This window comes from Schistosoma haematobium, chromosome 4 (assembly GCF_000699445.3).
Source record: "Schistosoma haematobium chromosome 4, whole genome shotgun sequence".
In the NCBI taxonomy this organism is placed as follows: Eukaryota; Metazoa; Platyhelminthes; class Trematoda; order Strigeidida; family Schistosomatidae; genus Schistosoma; species Schistosoma haematobium.
In genome coordinates this window covers 21,251,532-21,271,078 of record NC_067199.1, presented here as the reverse complement: position 1 = coordinate 21,271,078, position 19,547 = coordinate 21,251,532, and the positions used below count along the sequence as shown (strand labels likewise).

The window sequence follows — 19,547 nt, the reverse complement described above, 5'->3', positions numbered from 1 at the left end:
AGATAATCAGTATACATAAGTTAAGCAGTGTTTACTATGATCATGGCCATCAGAAAAACTGGTGATTGGAAGTTATTCTTCTCTACTTGACTTGTTCTGTATTCTCCCTTAGAATCCTAAAGTATTTCCGAGATATGCATAAGGAAGGAACTTATAAATGATTGGGAAATGAAATCTCATTTAGTATGTAACGGTTCACGTTATCACACCTTCCAGTGATACAGAAAGTTAAAAAAACTAATATAAACTAGAAAAGTACAACCGAGCAGTACGAGAACGGCTTTCTTAGGGAATTATTTGTTTTTAATATATATTTGAAATGTGCAAGAAAAAGAGATTACGAAAACATTACAATTGAAAGAATAATAAAAACCTTTATCCATGGACGATACATCAAAAAGGCCTCCACCATCGATTTGGTCAAGTCCTAAATTTAAAAAAAATCTGCAGCACCTTCATCACTGCATTTAGTTATTAGCTTTAAAACGGTTTCTTTAAGATCCCACACATGGAAAACAGAACTATGAATTCTAACCAAACACAATCCCATCCAAATAGACCCATTTTCAACTTAGTGGTTATCATAAATGCTACCGAGATAGCATTTACTAGGGCATTCAAATACAAACAACAGAATGCCAAGATCGACTAACTTGTCGAAATGCAAATTGTATGATGAGGTCAGTCAGTCAGCTACAACGTAGGACCAGGCACATTTATGCATCGGCCCAGGTTGCCATACCTCATTAACACAGCAAGATGAACACCGGATTCATAGGAGTGGTTAGGTCAAAGGTGGTAATATATAAGAGAAAGATTGCATATAAGGATACAGTACAGGAAGAAAGAATTAGTTAGTAGAAAGAAAGATATGAAGTGATTTTAATCTCTTAGTTGCATGACGACGTAATATAGAATGAGGCCATATAATCGTCTATATAGCGGTATCATAGGAGAATAAACAGACCTGAAGTTGAGTACGTGATTGTTGCATGCCCACAGCTCAGGTGACAGATTCCGAAAGGTGTAAAAGAGAACCGCCTTTACTGAAGTGTGGATATATTTTGGAAGTAGACTAAAATTAAGATTGTTTCAAGTGACAGATTAATTTTCACTGTAAGAAACCACATCCAGCACAGTTCTCCAGACTTTTAAGTTTACATCCACGAATATTTCGACTTCTGATAACTGTCTATCACTAGACAGACGGTCTTAAGTATGTGCTGGAAAAGTAATTCATGAGATAACGTGAAGTGCCACATTTACAAGACCCGATTGTCAGTTCCAGATTAGTTACAAACTGTATAAGAAACAGAATGATTTGTACTACAGGACCGGAGATCATTAATTTAATAACGATAGTAAATTTAAATGCAACACATGGATAAATTACGGGATTAAGTGTTGGTCTTATGATAGCCTTCAGTAGTACTAACGAAAACAGTAGGTTTTACTCGATCTTTATTATGATACTTAATATCATGCTTGAAGCACATAGTACTGTCTGAAAATCAAAACTTCGGAAGAGGAGAGCAGATACTTACCGAAATGCCTAGTCCATAAGTCAATGGAATAAAGTTTTGTTGTAAAACAGGTTTATAATCGTAAGATTCCTACCACCCATATCTATCACCAGCTCGAAACCAGAACTTGTAACTATTCTGAACTAAACGTCCTTTTATATGAGTAGTTTGTCCATGACCGGCGATACATAATCGATCGCATGAGTATTTAGCACGACAGTCAAGAATTGACGGAGCACTGACAACACCAGACTGCTTTTACAACCAAGAGTTCGCCAATCCTTGAAGACTCAACGTGGTACGTTTGTATATGTAATAAATAGCACGATCCGCCCAATTATTTTCTAAATAATGTTTACTTAATACACCAACTCACGATGCCATGACTGAAGTCGACATGGTCTCATTATGTGAGAGAAACAAGTCACAAACATTGGTAGGTATGATGCGCACACAAGAAAGAATAACAGTTGAAATTATTTCTTCGAAATCGATTATAACCTTATGATAGGGACATAACAGATGAGTTTGATACCATTCCCGTAGCTTTTATTTGTTATTACCATGCAAATGAGATCGAAAAATTATTCAAAGTTGATGGCTTATCTTTAAAGCAATATACATTTTGACGCAAATCATCCTACTAACTTAAACGAAATTCTTGGTTACTACTTTATACATCTACTCTTACAATTTGTTTAGATTAAACTACATATTGCCACGTGGTCACAATTTTATCAATTTAACCTGGTTTAAGAAACCAATACTCAAAAACTGTTTAAATTGTCCCCATTCACTTCCAGATTATGTTTGACATGGTAAATATGTTCAGTCAATAGTATATCCAGATTCTTTCATTTTGTAATGAACAGGTGATATGATGAGCGCATGAATTGGAAATATTTCATCTGTAAACGGTACTAGGAATATCTTAACTACCACCTAGCCAAACAAGCTATTGCTGTAAATATCGCTTAATCTTTACGTTATTTTTATGAAAGAATGCTAAACATCAAAGGTAGAGTTGAAAACTATAATGTAGCGCTCTCCAAATTTTACGAACAAGCATGGAAACTTTACCAGTACTGGTAACTTCTGCGTAAATGGCAATCAACATTTCAATATGCAAATCAGTTGTAGTCATCGATCCAGAACATAAAGAAATTAATCCAAACTACCTATTAGACATAAATATACATACATGGAATCAATACAATTTTTTGAAGACTATTTTTATGTGGGAACTTGGCGGCTGGGGCACACCAACACTTGGAATCAGTTCACCAGCGGACGTTCAGCTGAGCCGCGTACTCCAGACTCCGAACTTGTGGTTCGCGAGATAATGGTAGGCTACAGTAAGGGCCCCAGGGTTCTCAACTGAAAAGGACTCATGCAGTTGTTCACTTTTCTCTCCTGAAAACCAAAAGTGTTATCCCATATTAACCCCAATGCGATCTTGTCACTTTTGAATTATATTTCCTATGTTCAGTTTATAAATGTCATCGTTGTTACTCTTTCACTTTGTGAACTGATGCTCGCTAAATTGTGAATCTGAGCCGGTAATTATTTGTGCCAGACCCTGAACTGGTTATGATTTATAATATGGGAAGCCCTATATCAAGCTAGAAAACAAAACCTAATAATTATGAACAACTCAATAACGCATAACCAATACGGAAGACTTCATAAAATTCGCTTAATAAAACCAATCTGAGAAACATACACAACTGGGATGACTGGTTTGTCATTGGACAAAAAATATAGTGGTTAGAACCTGAGGATATTTGTCTTGTAAGGTTACTTAGCACTCAGTAAACAAGGGAGCCTGACTGAATATACCTAAATACAATACTGCGCCCAGAATTAGTTAGTAAATCCTTGGGGATCGATGTGACAGAAACCAGTAGACCCCGAAAGATGCCGGTTCCGGTCAAAATACAAATGAAATTCAAGTAGGAGAGCTTTTATATTAACAGAATTGATCGGCATCCGCCCACAACAATCAAGTCTTTTAGACAGACGAAGCCGACCATATTGGGGCAAGAATAAAGCGATGTTAACCCCACTCACCCTTTTGAACCCAAGTGGGTTTTTTTTACGAACCTAATACTTCTGAGTAGATTTAACATCATATTAGTTTCTTATCACCTCAATTAAATATCGAATAACTGTGTGGGTCCCAGAATACCCTATATCTCTAGATCTACATCACATTTCGTTTTGTCCTTCTAAGAACTCCCCAATAGGTGAGATATCTACTAGTTATATCTGACTTGACATAGAGTGAATTTCATTTGATTGCAACTGTCAAATCACCGAGACTTAAGTTTAATCCTCATAAATAGGGACTGAAAGTATGGCTTTAAACGAGCTCAAACACTTAAATGCTTTATGAGCTACCAGTGAAAGGATAGTCAGTATTTATTTGAAAACCTTGACTGGTGTCGGCCTATGACAACACAATTACCAAGATAGCATTACAACCATGGTAGTACTGAGTGCTCGACTAATGCACATTGGTTTTAATTAAACGCATGCACAGAGTGGACCACTCAATAAACTACGTAATATTACACGAGCAGAGGTTCACTCGGTTTCATTCAAAAAGCGTTCTGAACATCACCTTAACTAGTGGAGCAATCATGCGCAGTCCTTAATATCCAAAACAGTACTTGGGGAACTACAGTATTGTAGCGACTAATGATCATCACCGCTTTATTAATTAGTATGATCCGGACCACTAAAGTAAGCCGCGAATACTCCAGCAATATCTACAAACACGAATTTACTGTATTGCCAGTGCTAGTTTGAGTTAAATAGTGGCAACACTAATTTCAAGAGAGAAAAGAATGCTTTTTATCTCTCAAAATGTATCTGTTATATTGTTCAAAAACTTTGAAACAAAATCCTTTCAGGTAGAAACAAAGTACTTTTATTCATCAATATCCCTAAACAAAACACAACCATCGTGTAGAAAACCAACGGATTCACCAGTTGCGTCGATTGATGTCAAGAATTGGCTGCACTCGTCTCGCGTTAAGCCAGATGGTAAGGAGTCCAGCTCACCGTCTACAAGTGGATGACGAAAGCATTTGATTAGTTAAATCACGAAATGCTTTCAATTATTCTATTAGCAGCTAGAACTTGATACAGAAATACTTTAAGTTTACTTAACGGAAACGAAGTAACTGGAGAGGTTTGTGATGAAGGAGGCTGAAATACGATATGGTTATTACCTCAGGTATCGGCACACCGCGCACATAAAATACACTACTACTTGGTTCGACGACATGAAAGCAGTACAAGGGCCTTAGAGCTATAAATACTAGAGGTTGAATCGCACCAACCTACATACCTAAAGACTAAAATTCCAAATGCTTAACCTAGCAAATCTTTAAATGTACTTAAGAATTTGAAAACTAGTACGTGCCATCTAATTCTTGCTTAAGAACAGAATTAGTGCAACCCAAAATCGCTAGCTTCAAACCCACCTTGTTTGCTGACCACCTTTGAATTGATTGTAACCTCCTTGCTGCAACACAATCCAGTTCTCCATGGAGTCTCACGGGAGCTTCCTCTCCATATTGAGTATACAACTGGGAATCGATGTGACGAGTCGCAAATGTGCCATACCTTATCTTTTTCCAATAGCGACCTAACTAGCTTCTCAACATTAGCATCAAGCGGCTGGGAGTACAAGGCAATAGCAGAATAACTGATTTGTATATTTTACAGCAAGTGATAAAAAGTTGTCAAAATGCACTAGGCGTTTGGTATTGAAATAACAAAATTAACGTCAGCGTTGCCAACCATTACCGGAATATGGAGCAGGACGGGAATACTGTGCATTTGCAGGTGTCGCCCTCATCGGACCACCACCATAGGCTTGTTGCTGATAATTGCCGAATCCGTCGGAAGCATTAGGCCAACCACCTGCAGGGCAACCTGCATCGTAACCACCATAACCTGAGCGTAATGTTAGCGACAAATCTGGTTACTTACCATAGCCTGCTCCGTTATAAGCATAAGGTTGTTGGTGTGCGTAAGGTTGATTGTAGCCCTGATCCCATGATTGAGGCTGGAAACCTCCGTTTGCATTGTCGTGCCAGCCACCACCGTTATAGTCTGTCCTCACAGGTGCAGGTTTTGACCTCATTTTATTCATTTCTTCTCGGCTGAGTGCTTTTCGTACATCTGCTTTGGAGTCTTTGATAGTATGTGGTCGAGCTAAAATAACTTTGTCTACTGCATCTGTGTCATCAAAAGTAACGAATGCGAAGCCCCGGGATGTATTCGTATCTTTAGCTATAACAATCTGTGCATCAGTTACGGTCCCAAACTGAGAAAAGTAATCACTAAGATCCTCATTTGTTACATCCTTCTTTAAAGCACCAACAAAAATTTTCTTCACTGCAGCATGAACCTCAGGACTTGTTTCCTCTCTGGGCATGGCACGCTTGGTATCCACCTCCTTTCCATCTATAGTATGTGGGCGATTGTTTTGTGCAGCATCAACGGACGAGGAATCTTTATATGTCACAAAACCAAACCCTCGAGATTTCTGAGATCTAGGATCTTTCATAACGACAACATCAATGATTTCACCCCATTGACCGTAATAATTTTTGAGCGAGTTCTCATCTGTTTTAGGACTTAAACCGCCGATGAACAACTTTTTATCCTGGTCAGCCTTAGAATCAATAAACGGGCGCATCATGTTAATATACCTAGACAAACATAACACCAGTACACGATGGAAACTAACCTCTAGACAAACGGACCAAAATGGCGCCAGAGGTGATGTACTACGAGCGGATGTTAAAATAAAAAAACAAATCAACTTTTTTTATTTGCCGTTTTTATCCACATTTATATGTTTCTGAAATTGATACTGTTGATATTATCATCTTGATGACGTTTGAGCTGTCTTGATGAAAGTGATAGTTTGAACAAATGAAATACACTTCTACGAGTATCTTAATGATTACATTCTCATGAGTGCTTTCTTGTGGTTCAGTGAAGCAGTTCTTCTGCCTGTTTTCAAATGATATGCATTATAACTGCCGACCAATCACGTGTTAGGATTTGCCTACCTTTCATTCACGTTTATGTGCACCACATTGTTGTTGTATTATCAACTAATCCATGTCTTCCATAGCTGTTCAAACAGAGGAGACAGCTAATGAAACTATTGTTGATTCTTCTATCTGCAATGTTCTCTTCACCCAGATTTTGTCTATCCTAGATGACGAACAGAACAAATTTTATTATGATATATCAGAAAGCTATATTGATTTTCCTCATAAACTGACTACCAATACTGGTGATGGATGTAACACAAATGGAATATTTGAAGTCCAAGAAACTTATCCAGACGTGAGTGTTCAAAATCTCAGTTCTTTTTCGATTAGCCTGTGTATTACTGAATTGTAATTGATGTGTTCGAATGACAAATTTATTTTCAAGTCCAGGAGCATTAGATCTCAATAATTAAGTTTTAGTAATTAGCTAGCCACGAAGTTATAGGTTACATGTTGACTTCACGTCCACGCTACTTCCTGTATCAGCACCCCTTAATATGTGAAATTTTTAGCCCATAGTGAGTAGCCTAATATAAATCCAGCCATAGTTTCACGCCAAAGTATATCGGGTTTTTTTTGTCGTAAATGGTAACCTCTGACGTCTAATAGCCGATACATCGATAACTAAACCTCTGGTGTATTCTATAGACTGTTCAAATTACGGAATTATCTGTTTGATCCCACTAATCATTATCTATGGGTTCAGGACCATCATAATGTAATTCTATTTTCAGTTAGCAATGGATAAAGTACAGTATATTTGCATCAATTCGAACGATGAGAACTTCTATGTGACCTTATTTTTTAACCATGTTTACTAGTAGGATCTTTGCTAAGAATTGAGTTCGACGGTCTTACTGGATGAATAAATATCGTGAAAGTTAATAGTCAACCAGCCGGTAGTCAGTCCACAACTCACAACTTCACCATTCCGGTGTGGCATATATCCAAAAGTAATTCACATTATCAACCAACGTGAAATCTGTAATCGAGCTGCTTTGAACATTTCTATGTGATAAGTTTGTCTCTCTCTGCAAATATGGGCAGCTGACTGAAGTGATAGTCTTATGGGTGAATAATAACAGTATTTAATGAAGCAAATGGTTAATTATCTTGGTAGCTAAATATTCTAAATCTTATCTCAAGACTCTTAACGGTTAGAGCATAAACGTACTATTCTCCACAGGCTTCCAAGTCCCGACTGATAATACCCTATCGTCATTAACTGTCTGTAAGGTGTAAATTCAACGTTTTTTTTAGTAAATACATTCTCCTGCTTTTATCAGGAATGTACCCAAATCAGTCAGCGCGACTGAATGGTGTTTGTTAAATGTCGGACCTAAGCATTCTGTATCTTTCCGATCATATCAATAAAATAGGCTATCATAATTTGTATATAAAAGTGATAGTGTAACGGAACTAATAGTATTTACATGCAGTCTTAAAACTGCATGGATTTCAGTACAGTGATTCTCTGCATTTGAATATATTTTTTCCACTAACTTGAAATCATAACACCGACTCAGCTCCTGAAACTGTTGTTCTTCCAATGAGAAATGATGCTTTATCATTTATTCTTAACTTCGTTACTCAGTTCCTTGGGAGTCTTCTTTAGAGTATTACAACATTACTTAATTTCACACACTCAAAGTAATGCTGTTTTTCTTTCAGGAAGATTAGTCAATAACAGGAGAAATACATAGCCTTGCAGATGCACACTTTTATCTTATGGATCGGACTGGACTAACTCCATTTCGGCCTACAATCCGAATGGCTTCAGTTTGTCAGTCTAGTGTAACTGTGTCTGGGTCTAATTATAGAGTGGCGGTAGATACATTACGCTACTTATTTCGAATCGCAACTCTAAGAGTCTGCAACCCCCAACACCTGTCTCTCCAATTCCCAAACATGGTATGATTTGATCCTCTTCGGGGTGCTAACCCTACCTTCAGCAGGACAAGGATTGAGCAGATTCCAGTATCTATTGTAGCACATATGTAATGCACTGCCGCTCTGTATCTTGTTTCTGGGACACTACTTAAGATACGAATTTTCACACCTGACTGACTTATATGTAGCACCAACATACAGTGTACGAAAGTTGAAGTGACTGCTTCCTGTTCTTTTTACATTACTTTGAAACCAAGTGGTTGTCAGAAGCACTATATTTGATTAAGATTCTTACGGTTTTGTACTGTGATCGAGGATCGTAGTCCAAATGACAATCATTGACAACACACTTAGCTTTTTAATCTCGCCAATTGCAGAACGGTTCATAACTCATAAAGTCAACTGTGCTCCTATTTCGTGCTTATTTGCACACGGTTAACAGATCAGCATTGAACTTATCAAGAGAATCTCGAAATTACTCATTCCAGCATCCATAGTAGCAATTTCATAGTAACGACATGACAGTGCTTGTAATTACAGGATACTATGAAAAGGCGTAACACACTGAACCAAGAATAGTGGTTCACAGTCAAGTACGAATTCGTTTCTGGTATCATAGTCTGATACTTTGTAAAGGTTACTTAGCATTAATGCCCGACGCGATATTTCATGAAATTAACTCGTCCTACTACGTGCATCATAAACAGGGAACTCTTAAGAGACTAGAGAAACATCTCACCTCATTGGGTATAAATATTCTCATAACTTCTTAATGCTGGTTTAACACTATAATCATCTCGCAGTTCTGAGTATGGTGTTTATCGACAACTTACTCATCAATGTTTAAGCTTTGTATTCAAGCGATCCCATTTTTCACAAGCTTACTAAAATCCCAGTTTAATTACCAACCAAAATGGTTATCTAATTTGTTCTGTGCACTCTGGACCAGTTTATACGTCTACTCCCATATTATGGCTAGTTTTCACAACGCGAGGGGCCTCCAAATCGAAATTTGAAACTAATCTGTATAAATTATTCGAAGCTCAATAACACCACTTAAGCAAAAAAGAAGAAAATAGAAAAAAAGTAGTTAAGATTTCAGGAGCTTCCCTTCGATAGGGCAGACTGTAAAGTTCTGAAACTCTTGAGTTCCAAATTTACGTTCTATACAATCCAATATTCTAATTCGCTAAACACTCATCGACGGATTAACAAAATCACAGCAGTTAGGTGATAAAGTGTGTGATGATGAATAGCTCAAACCCCCTATGCAATCATGTCAAAAATAAAGATGTTCCTACCAAGTAGAAAACACAGTTCTATCTCGAAAGATAGGACACTTTAACTCACTTTAAAGTGAATGACCAAAACGGTCAACAACAATGGATGCTTCTAAAAATGAAAAATGAACTTCTGTGACAAGGGTGTCAATTAAATCAATCATTTTAGAAAAAAACAATCAAAGAGCTAAAAGCCACTATGACAGCTGGTAGTACATAATGTTAAATAAAACAAAATTATTGTCAATAAAAACGGTACAAGTAAGGTAACACATTATGAAATTCAGGAGGATATGGAAATTGGGTGGTAAAATTATCCCTGTAAACTAGAAATGAGAGTGATGCACGTCAGTAAACAGTGTTAAGGAAGGTCATATAAGGGGATTCAGTGACACTAGAGCCAAATGCTAATATTTTGAAGCACCCATTTAATTATCGCGGGCAGTCCCTTACAAGAGCTATGAATTGTAAATGTTAGTTGTCACGCCATTAACTTAGAAAAAACAAGATCAGTGACTTTGTGTTTCTCACTGAAAATTGGGTAAGTTGGAGGACGAAGGCATATAAGTTTCTATGAGTTTGGATGTGTGATTGTACATGATGTGGTGTAGAATCCAGATATATGTAAGTCAATAATGAGGCCCACTAATAAAATTGATTTAATACAGCAGGACAAAGCGATACTGACCCCAAGTTGTGTTAAACGTTATACTCAGGAGAACCCATATATTGTGTTGAAGAATGCATTGATCGGAGGAATGATTTCCTTGATTGTACACGGAAGTGGACGAGTGCGAGACTAGATTGTTGATCATCGATCGGATTGCTGGAGTGTTTCATTTGAGTGATACCGAGGAGTGACATCCATGCTTAACTGAACTTCTCAGCCACTTAGGTTCAGTAAATCAACCTGGGTTAATATAATTGCTGAAAATATATTAAACTATTTGTTTTGAGGAATGTCATTACCGTGAAATGCTCCTAGTAGGCTTTTTAAACTAAGTACAACAAACATCATGCGATGAAGCAAAGTCTTTTTCATGTGCTTTGCAATTCTAACATACGCAGGGACTCGTATAAGCTGAAAAACTGTTATATAGTTGTAATTTTATAGGTCAGTAAAATAAATTACTTCATTAATTAGGAAAAATTGTAACATTACTATAACATCTTCATAAAAGTCCAGTTTATAAATGTTGTGACGGGAGGTGTCCAAAATCTGACAGTGACATACTGTATGATACGTTCTGACTCCAAATCTGACTAATTGAGCGAGAAGGTGTAATGGTCTACCGAACAAAATACACAAATACTCACACATACATATACCACTCTAATACTTGGGAAATTGATCCATTCCTTAGCTAGCGAAATTCACTCATCTATTAGGTTACTTCTGGCTGCCATTTACTGACCTCATTAGGCTGCTTCTGATTGGCTCTCCATGTCAATAAACACCGGAATTAATAAGGGAGATAACGATAAAACTAAGTACAAATGACATGTGAATATGGCTGAGAATGGAGTAAATAAAACGATAAAACTGTTAATTATTGAAAAACAGTAGTAAAGTACCACAATGATGGTATCAATGAAAGTGGTAGTAATTAAAAAAAGGTTGGTTGGGATGAAAAAGTCGATCTCAAAACCAGGAGTATTGTACTGAATTAAAAATCTATCATAATCTGTTAGTCTAAAAGTCGCTTGCTGGCGAACAAGATGATATTGTTCCTAAGTAAGTTTGGTGATGATTAGTGTAATTCTAAAACAGTGGCGAGACTCTAATCTATGGACGACCTTTGAAAGAATCTTAAGCGACTTTGAGAAATATTAGCCAATCAACAAACAGCTAGCATAGAGTAAAAATATGTTATACAAAACCAAGGAAATAAAGTGGATTCACTTCTTATACATGGTTCAAAAACTTGTCAAGGTCAGAAATAGGTTCAGAGGTCCCCAAATCCTAATGTATGCAGTAGAGGAAACGGTGAAACTCTATTTTATGGACGACCTTGGAACGTATTTTTAAGTGACCTTAAGAACATTAGCCAATCAGAAGAGTTAGTATAAAGTAAAAATATATTATAAAAAACTGATGAATTACAATGGATATTCTTCTTTAACATGATTTAAGAACTTGTTGAGGTTTGATAAAGGTTCAGAAGGTTTGAAATCATAGTGCGTGCGGTATAAGAACTCGTCCATATGGCTCCACAATAATCGTCCTCTGGAGCCGTGGTAGGGTCTTAAAAAATACTTCAGCCTAGACCACATGACTTCAATATTGTTTGTTTGGACCCCCGTCGTTGGATCAACAAAATGACGTTTGTGCACCAAAAAATGATGCACAAAACCTAGTCTCGAGAGGCATCTATACGCTTTCCAATCATCGGTATAGATCGTCGTGCCAGGCTGAACGTACTCCTTGATGATTGGTATGATTGTCGTTACCTGACGGTTTCTTACTCTTTGAAAATGTCCTTTTTGAGTTGAACGATCGTAAAACCCAAGTACCTGTCAAGTATATTCACGGAAGTGCTACTTACCCAATCTTCTTTGATAAAACGTCCTTTATTGTACTTTCGCTTTCTAACTACCGCCTCATCTATTTCCACTATCTTTCCAACTCCTCCAAATGATTCATGTACTCGTGTCATTTTCATTGCGCATATATCACGACAATATTCATACCACTGAACGGCGGAAGTTTCCGTAACATCTGCAAAAGCCGCAGCTAATGTTACTGGAGACTTTATGATCCCATTTGCAACGATTATCATGATTTGTTATAGCCTTAGCCGTGACCGGGCAAAAAAAGTGCCAGTTCGAGCAGATTTTTTTGTCCAACATATAGTACAACGAAACACAGTGTCATCATGGTAGTCTGCACATCGTGTTGCGGTCATTTGATTGCCGCAGTCACAGACACAGGAACGTCTTAATAGTCCCATCTGCTGCAGTCTCTCAACAATCACCTCTTCTCTAAAATCTGCTGTAAAACGGTCGAATGTGAGCATCTCGCATTGAAAATAGCGCCGTGACCTTGAAGCTTTTTAAACGCTTCTGAGTGGCTCGTCCATAAATTAGAGTCCTACCGAGGAAATCATCCATACGGCTACAGAATAGTCGGCCTCTGGAGCCATGACAAAGTTTCAAAAACTCTTTCAGCCTCGACCACTTAGCTTCAATATTGTTTATGTGCATTCCAGTTGTTGAGTGCACAAACTACAAATTGTGGATAACGACACGATACACATAACCAAGCATATGTAGGAGTCTGTACGCTCTCCAAACATCCGTATATATTGTAGTACCTGGCTGTAGCCAGTGTTATTGGTGCTTTTGTTATCCAGTTCGCGATAACTGTCATAATTTGCCTTAGTTAGGAATTATATATGGGGTTTTCATCACGAACTGACATCAGCTATAATGCCAGAAATTTATTTAGCCAAATGGATGAAAGGCTTTCACGTTAAAATCTGAGATCTATTATCTTATACCTGATTGTTTCGTCCACAGACTATAGTCCCGCCGTTTTATTTGTTATAGCCACTCAATTATTACGTTTTGTACAAAATTCCCTGTGAACCGATCGTACGTTAGCATTAAGCACTGAAGTTGGCACCGTAACCTTGAAATCCCTAAAACGCCTCTGATTGACTCGTCCATTAATTAGAGTCTCGCCAAAACAGTATTTGTTAGAGAATGATCTCATTTTGAGCACCTCTGAAAATAAAAGAGCTCTAAAATGAACTCTATTTCTGAGGCGATTTTCTGAATCTACTAAAGAGGAAACGAACAGTCGCCAGCACCAAAGTGTATTATTACTGCAAATATGCGTTTACAAGAGTTGACTACAATATGGTGAGTGGTCATAGGGTTACTGTCAGTTATTAGCATGTTTATATTGCTCTCGGAGTGATAGTAGATAAACGCTCACAACTAAATAGTCCTAAACTAGTACAACTACAAACTTCTTGTGCAAAATGTATGAAATTACGAAAGTTACACTGACCTATTTGTTATGTCATAGGACTTATAACACAACGAAAATATTTAGATAAGCAAATGAAGATATGAATAATTAATAATAAATAGAATAGGGCTATGTGATATAAATTCACTTACTATTTTACAATTCAATACGTATTTTTTTGTCAACAAGTAGAAATGTGGATATTCACTTACAAAGTTGGTACTGACAAGAATGACCAGGTGGTGTTGAGTACTTAAGCCGTAATCGATTTAAAACTGATTAATTTATTCTATAACAGTAAATAATTCAATCACAACTTATGCATGCATGACTTGTATTGGCCATAGCTGCGTTAAAATTATATATGTATAATTGTAGGCCTTGAAGATAAAGTCAATGAAAAGCATGATATTCTAAAACATTATTTATTTTAAAATAACGAAAGTTGCTAAACAAGCTGTACAAAGTATATCTATTAGAATATCATAATCATAATTCAAAAATGTGCGTTCTTTTCGAAACTACTACAGCGCTACATCAATCGTCGGCTAGAAATAAGTTGCATACTAACAAAATTGTTACATATAAGTTGTGAGTGTCATTGTAATTTGTATTATCAACCAAAAGACCAATGGATATCAATCTTTTCATTTTGTTTTAGGATGGAACAGCGGAGATCCAAGTAAATAATGGTAACACAGAAGAAATGACTATCGCTGAATTGGAAAGATCCCTTCAAATATCTGAATCTCGTCTAAGAACTAACTTGAATGAGTTGAATAAAATCACATCGGCATTATCATCAACTTCAAATTCGTCAACATCATCTACAGAACACATTAAAGAATGGTTAAATTCTACTGAAGGTCATCATAATAATTCAACTTTGAATAGTCCAGGAGTTGAACTAGTGGGTAGTGAAAATAGGAATAATTCAGTCACCGACTTTGAAATGGATGGGATTTGATTATAAAGGTCTGCAAGATGAATATTCAGTGCTCAATACACAGATTCTCATGAAACATTTTTCAGATCACTTAAGTGTTTTTGGTCATATTGGATTGTTTTTTTTCAACGTTTATAATATTGATCAGGATGACAAAAATATTTTGCTAATATTTTGTCATACTACTACAACTATTTATCTGAATACAGATAAACAATTATCATGCTTTAAATGATTAATATTTCAGAATTGTCATATTTGTTCTGAATCTCTCTTAATTCATTTATTCTACATTACTTATCTAATAATTTCTATCTTTGAAATGAACTATGAAACATTCATTGATTTCACTTAAATCAGAAATTGGCAGTCATAAAATTTTATGTAGCAAGATTCACTGCAATGTTTTATAAGACAATATATTATATTGATTTGTTTTGCATGCTATATATATGTGCGGAAAGTGACTCACTTAAATGTGGTCAAAAACCCGAAGTTCTAGAATCTTTTAGCTATTTACTTCTGTTATCACAATTCATTTGACGAAACCTTTCCATCTTGAAAATATTACTTTTGACCTGATCACAGTTCCAGTGTATCGAATTCACCCATTATTCTCATGTTATATTAGTATTTGCTTGAAAATTCTTGTGTAGTCACTCTTAATCTGTCATTTATTTGTTGATATGATCAAACATGTATGATGAAACTAAGACCCATGCAGACTTTAAGAAAATAATTACCATTAGTATTGTTTCAAGATGGCTATATATTGCAGAGTTAAATGTTGAGACTACTGGGTTCTCCGAAACAGAATTCCATCGTTTAATTTATTCAAATTTATGCCGTATTCTGGATACATCATATATAGGATACATTCATTAGCAAAGTCAGTCAACAGTAACACTTCTGGCCTTGTCTTCTAGAGGATTTTAACGAGTAGCGTTTAGCCTATGGGTAACAGTTATTGTCGCTAGATTATTTCAACTTCACCTGATCACACAATACCGAATGTCCCCTAATAAAAAACACACCAAATTGGTTAGTACCCTACCCTTTGATGAACATATTGAATAAGTGACTGTTTAGGTGGTGAAATAAAAAGAAAATTATTGTCTTTACATTCTCGATTTGTGCCATCAAAGATTTGGGATCCTAATGAAGACTGATAGGCTATCCTACTTACTCGGGAGAATTTGTGGTTGACAAAACTGGCTTTTATTGTCTTAAGGTCATAGTTCTATCAATTAAAACTATAAAGTAATTACTAGTGATCCAAAAGTCCCTGACTAAATGAAATTATGAGAGATTTTCACGAAATAAACGAGATTCGACAAATTTACCCTCATGTTTTTAACATAAAATGTAGTTCTGATTGTATGATAACAAGGACTTCAAACTCATTTTATCGATGCCTAGATTAAGTTATCAGACGGATTTAAGTCTTGGATAATAGACTTTTTAATGCCAAACTGAACACTGTTATTCAAAAACGGTTCTAACTGAGTCGTATATTTAGTCTACAGCAAAACAGGTAACGACAGAAATCCCAAGATTGTAAAATAAATACTCACTCTCTTGGAACTTAGTATTTCAACATCTAAACTAAGTCTATTTATACATAGATTTTAAAATGGAATCGAAGTTTTGTTTGAATCTGTTCAACATTAAAGTTAAATAGAAAACTACGGAAATATTTAAGAACTAATTTTGTTGCAATATATGCTCATGAGATAAAATTAACTGGTTTTATGCAAATCCTCGATTTTACCGCTAAATAATAAATGAGGATGTGTGACTTACTATTTGCAAGCTCGATATTTCCAAGTCTGTCTTCAGTCCGCTGAATATGACTCATATCCTACGCTTCCCACCCCTCCGACTAGCTTTTACGATAGATATCATAAAAGTACTGGTTTATTGTGTGATAAAGTGACACTCATACTCGAAATATTAATACGTAATGAACATGATAAAATGTTATAAGCGATTGGGGCAAATTGCTTTGTCAATTGTCCACTTTCCAGTCAATTAAGGTCAGACTACTAGGCCTAGTTCTTGTTCATCGTATCAAGGACAAATAATAAACCATTAGTTCTGATTTTTTTCTACCACCTCTCAAGTTGTTTTATTTACACTCCGATGTGTTAATTTCTCTTAGGCCATTATTCTCAATAACTAGAAATAATTAACAATCTCTCTTTTCAATGGTTAAGACCATGAGTCAGTTGAAGCTAGACCACCATGGAAAACCTGGAAGCACTGGATTTCAATGGAGCTAGGAGATTTTGACAATCTTATACTGATAATTATTTTTGTACTGAACTCATGTATAAATTGTTTCAACCATTCAACTCTACATTCATAGAGATTATAACAGATTCGATCATGCTTATACATAAGATTTCTTATTGTAATCTTGCCAGTATCTACTTACTAGTCTTATAAAATATTAGTAACCTTTAAAAAATTCACAAAATAAATTTGTGGATTCACGTGTAAACCATAACAAGTCTTTGTAACTAAAAGGCATTTTTTTTTACATACAAGCACCATAAACTACTGATTATTACTAAGAAGTATGTTTACGTATGCATCAAATACGGATGACGAACATACGGTAGAATTTTCGCACTCATGAATTTCATCGAGTTTTTCTTTTTATAGATGTGATTAATTGACTCATAATCATATAAGTCAACTGTAGCAGCTGTTGTCACTTCTAACTACTACCATTACTACCACTTGTATCAGGATTATTCACTGATTTCATAACGAATAAGAAGTAATTTAGTTAATAATATCAACTGAATATTCTAAAATTTCTGTGTGAAATATAGGAGTATTGGACTACCATGATAAATGGACGAATGTAGCATCACTATTGATGGTACATAAAAAGATATAGTGGAAAATATCATGTTTACTGGTTGTTCTTCTGTTAAGAATTTACTGCTTGTGACAGAATTTAAGAAAAGGATAAAGATTTACTAACGTGCAAATTATATTCGTAAATTGTTATCACTTCCTCGAATCCCAGCGTGAATTAACTAGATGAAATGCGTCTGCAACTCTATTCTTCAATTGAGTTTTATAACTTCCTGCCTATTGATTAAATTCAGTGATTAACCAGAAAAATGTTTTAAATATTTTACAATCTGTTATGTTTAGATAGTAAAGTTATTCATTCGTACATATTTCTTTAGATTTATGCCCTCACAATATTTACTTTAAGATTTTTAAAGTTTCCAAATATCATAGTCAGACTTATGATGTAGTTAGTGAACAGTAATAACAATTCATGGTAATTTGTGAAGTTTCGGTCAATTTGTCAGTTTATTTTATATGAAGTTCAAAGTATGGACTATGAAATTCCGAATCAATGGATCAGTGATAATTTGCTGGAAGAGAGAGACAGGTTTTGAGATCAACCACATACGAATTCATGTGCACGTAGAGTAATCTTCGAACAAGAACAGAAATGTTGTCCAATATTATCTGGTTTTTAATCACTCCACAGTTCACGTTATTTAATTAATGATAATTCCTTAAAATAATGGATACCAATCAAATTATGAACACTAGGTTTCACAAACTAATCAATTATGAACGTTAAACTAAACAACTCACTTCATTTGTACTTAGCTCCAATCTATAAAAAAATTGTTTGTAATCGCATTGGATAGTCTGAACTGCATTTTTGTTAAAACAAAGATTTAGTCTTAGTTTTTAACTTAAATTTCTGAATTATAAATATTAGTTTACTAAATTGAATTATCCTTTCAAAATTAAAGTTGAAACATTAATGGATATCATTTCTATCATTTCAAACCATAAATCTTTACATGCTTTTAAAAGTTTTCAGCAATAAATTAATTTCTTGTGAATTTGTTTTATTACCTGTAACTCCTTTAGCCATTTACTGAATTCATTTTGTCTACACTATTATACTGTTCAGTATCAATCAGTAGTTTGATTTATTTTCAACGTTTTATAAAATTTATTTATTGAAGAAGGTTACTGAAACAGGTTACTTATGTTGTCTGTTCATACCCAGATTTCGATGTTTTAAATCAGTCTTCCTAGAGCTGATGTTTACTCGACGCAAATGGTACTGGGTTTAAATCCCGAAGAAAACACGAACTCGGACGCAAGTGCATCCAGTTGATGAGTCCCATATAGGATGAAACGTGTGTCCTGGACTCCACTGCTAACTACATTCCGTCTGTTCAATGTGGATTTGCAACATAATATTTTCGCCAAGTCAATTCATATAACATGAATATATGCCAACTAAGATTGATTAGATTTTAGTCGAAGCATCAACAACTAGATAATCATATCCACTACAAATTAAATTCATGTCGGTTGATTTTTACATTTTCAAAATGTAGTAGCCAATTTAAAATGTTTAATTCTTTGTGACATCTTTTGATGACAAATACGTATATTTGATATGACTATGTGGACTAATAGGCAGTCGGGATGAATTCAGACTTATAAAAAAGACACTAAATATGTTTGATCCAGTATTTTATTTTTCACTGAGTCTCGAAATACCAGAAGACAGCACCAGTCTGTAATTGAGAATTCCTATATAGTAAAAGCCCTTTTCATTTACATTTTAATTAAATGGGCTGTTCTAGTTGCTCCAGAAAAACAAAAAAATATCCAATAGCACTATCTTTAGGCCATGTAGCTTCATTAATTGAAATCTGTAGTAGAAGCATTTCCACTACACCCCAAAAGCTTGAAAGGTTGATCATTAATTGAATGCCTTTTTAGTTTAGCGGTTTTTAGTACATCTAATTTTCTTTTTATCCAAGAACCTGTAGTAAGTACTTCCTAGTT

At 35.4% G+C, this 19,547-nt stretch overlaps 2 protein-coding genes across 4 annotated transcripts; one reads left to right on the top strand and one right to left on the bottom strand.

The window, feature by feature from the left end:
- Positions 1 to 4,376: 4,376 nt before the first annotated feature.
- Positions 4,377 to 6,330, bottom strand: MS3_00010922 (uncharacterized protein). Of its 3 annotated transcripts, XM_051219333.1 has the most exons (5): positions 6,289 to 6,330; positions 5,526 to 6,250; positions 5,157 to 5,489; positions 5,015 to 5,119; positions 4,377 to 4,592 (listed from the first exon to the last, which is right to left on the bottom strand). In XM_051219333.1, exons 2-3 carry the CDS (start codon positions 6,238 to 6,240, stop codon positions 5,320 to 5,322), a joined length of 885 nt encoding a protein of 294 aa, XP_051066494.1. In that variant the 5' UTR covers positions 6,241 to 6,250; positions 6,289 to 6,330; the 3' UTR covers positions 4,377 to 4,592; positions 5,015 to 5,119; positions 5,157 to 5,319. The 3 variants fall into 3 exon arrangements, with proteins under 3 accessions (XP_051066494.1, XP_051066495.1, XP_051066496.1); XM_051219334.1 differs by having other exon boundaries at positions 5,015 to 5,489; XM_051219332.1 differs by lacking the exon at positions 5,015 to 5,119 and having other exon boundaries at positions 5,340 to 5,489.
- A 140-nt stretch (positions 6,331 to 6,470) lies between these two features.
- On the top strand, positions 6,471 to 14,717 carry MS3_00007636 (uncharacterized protein; the record flags this gene model as incomplete). Its single annotated transcript, XM_012937267.3, has 2 exons — positions 6,471 to 6,899; positions 14,412 to 14,717. Exons 1-2 carry the CDS (start codon positions 6,669 to 6,671, stop codon positions 14,715 to 14,717), a joined length of 537 nt encoding a protein of 178 aa, XP_012792721.2. The 5' UTR covers positions 6,471 to 6,668.
- Between the last annotated feature and the right edge of the window lie 4,830 nt (positions 14,718 to 19,547).

Bases quoted from the DNA above. Each gene is read 5' to 3' on its own strand.
- MS3_00010922 (XM_051219332.1), bottom strand. From the start codon at position 6,240: ATGATGCGCCCGTTTATTGATTCTAAGGCTGACCAGGATAAAAAGTTG. The intron at 5,490-5,525 runs GTAAGTAACCAG...CATTACGCTCAG, and splicing joins TTATAACGGAGCAGGCTATG to GTTATGGTGGTTACGATGCA. The intron at 4,593-5,339 runs GTAATGGTTGGC...ATCCACTTGTAG, and splicing joins CCGTCCTGCTCCATATTCCG to ACGGTGAGCTGGACTCCTTA.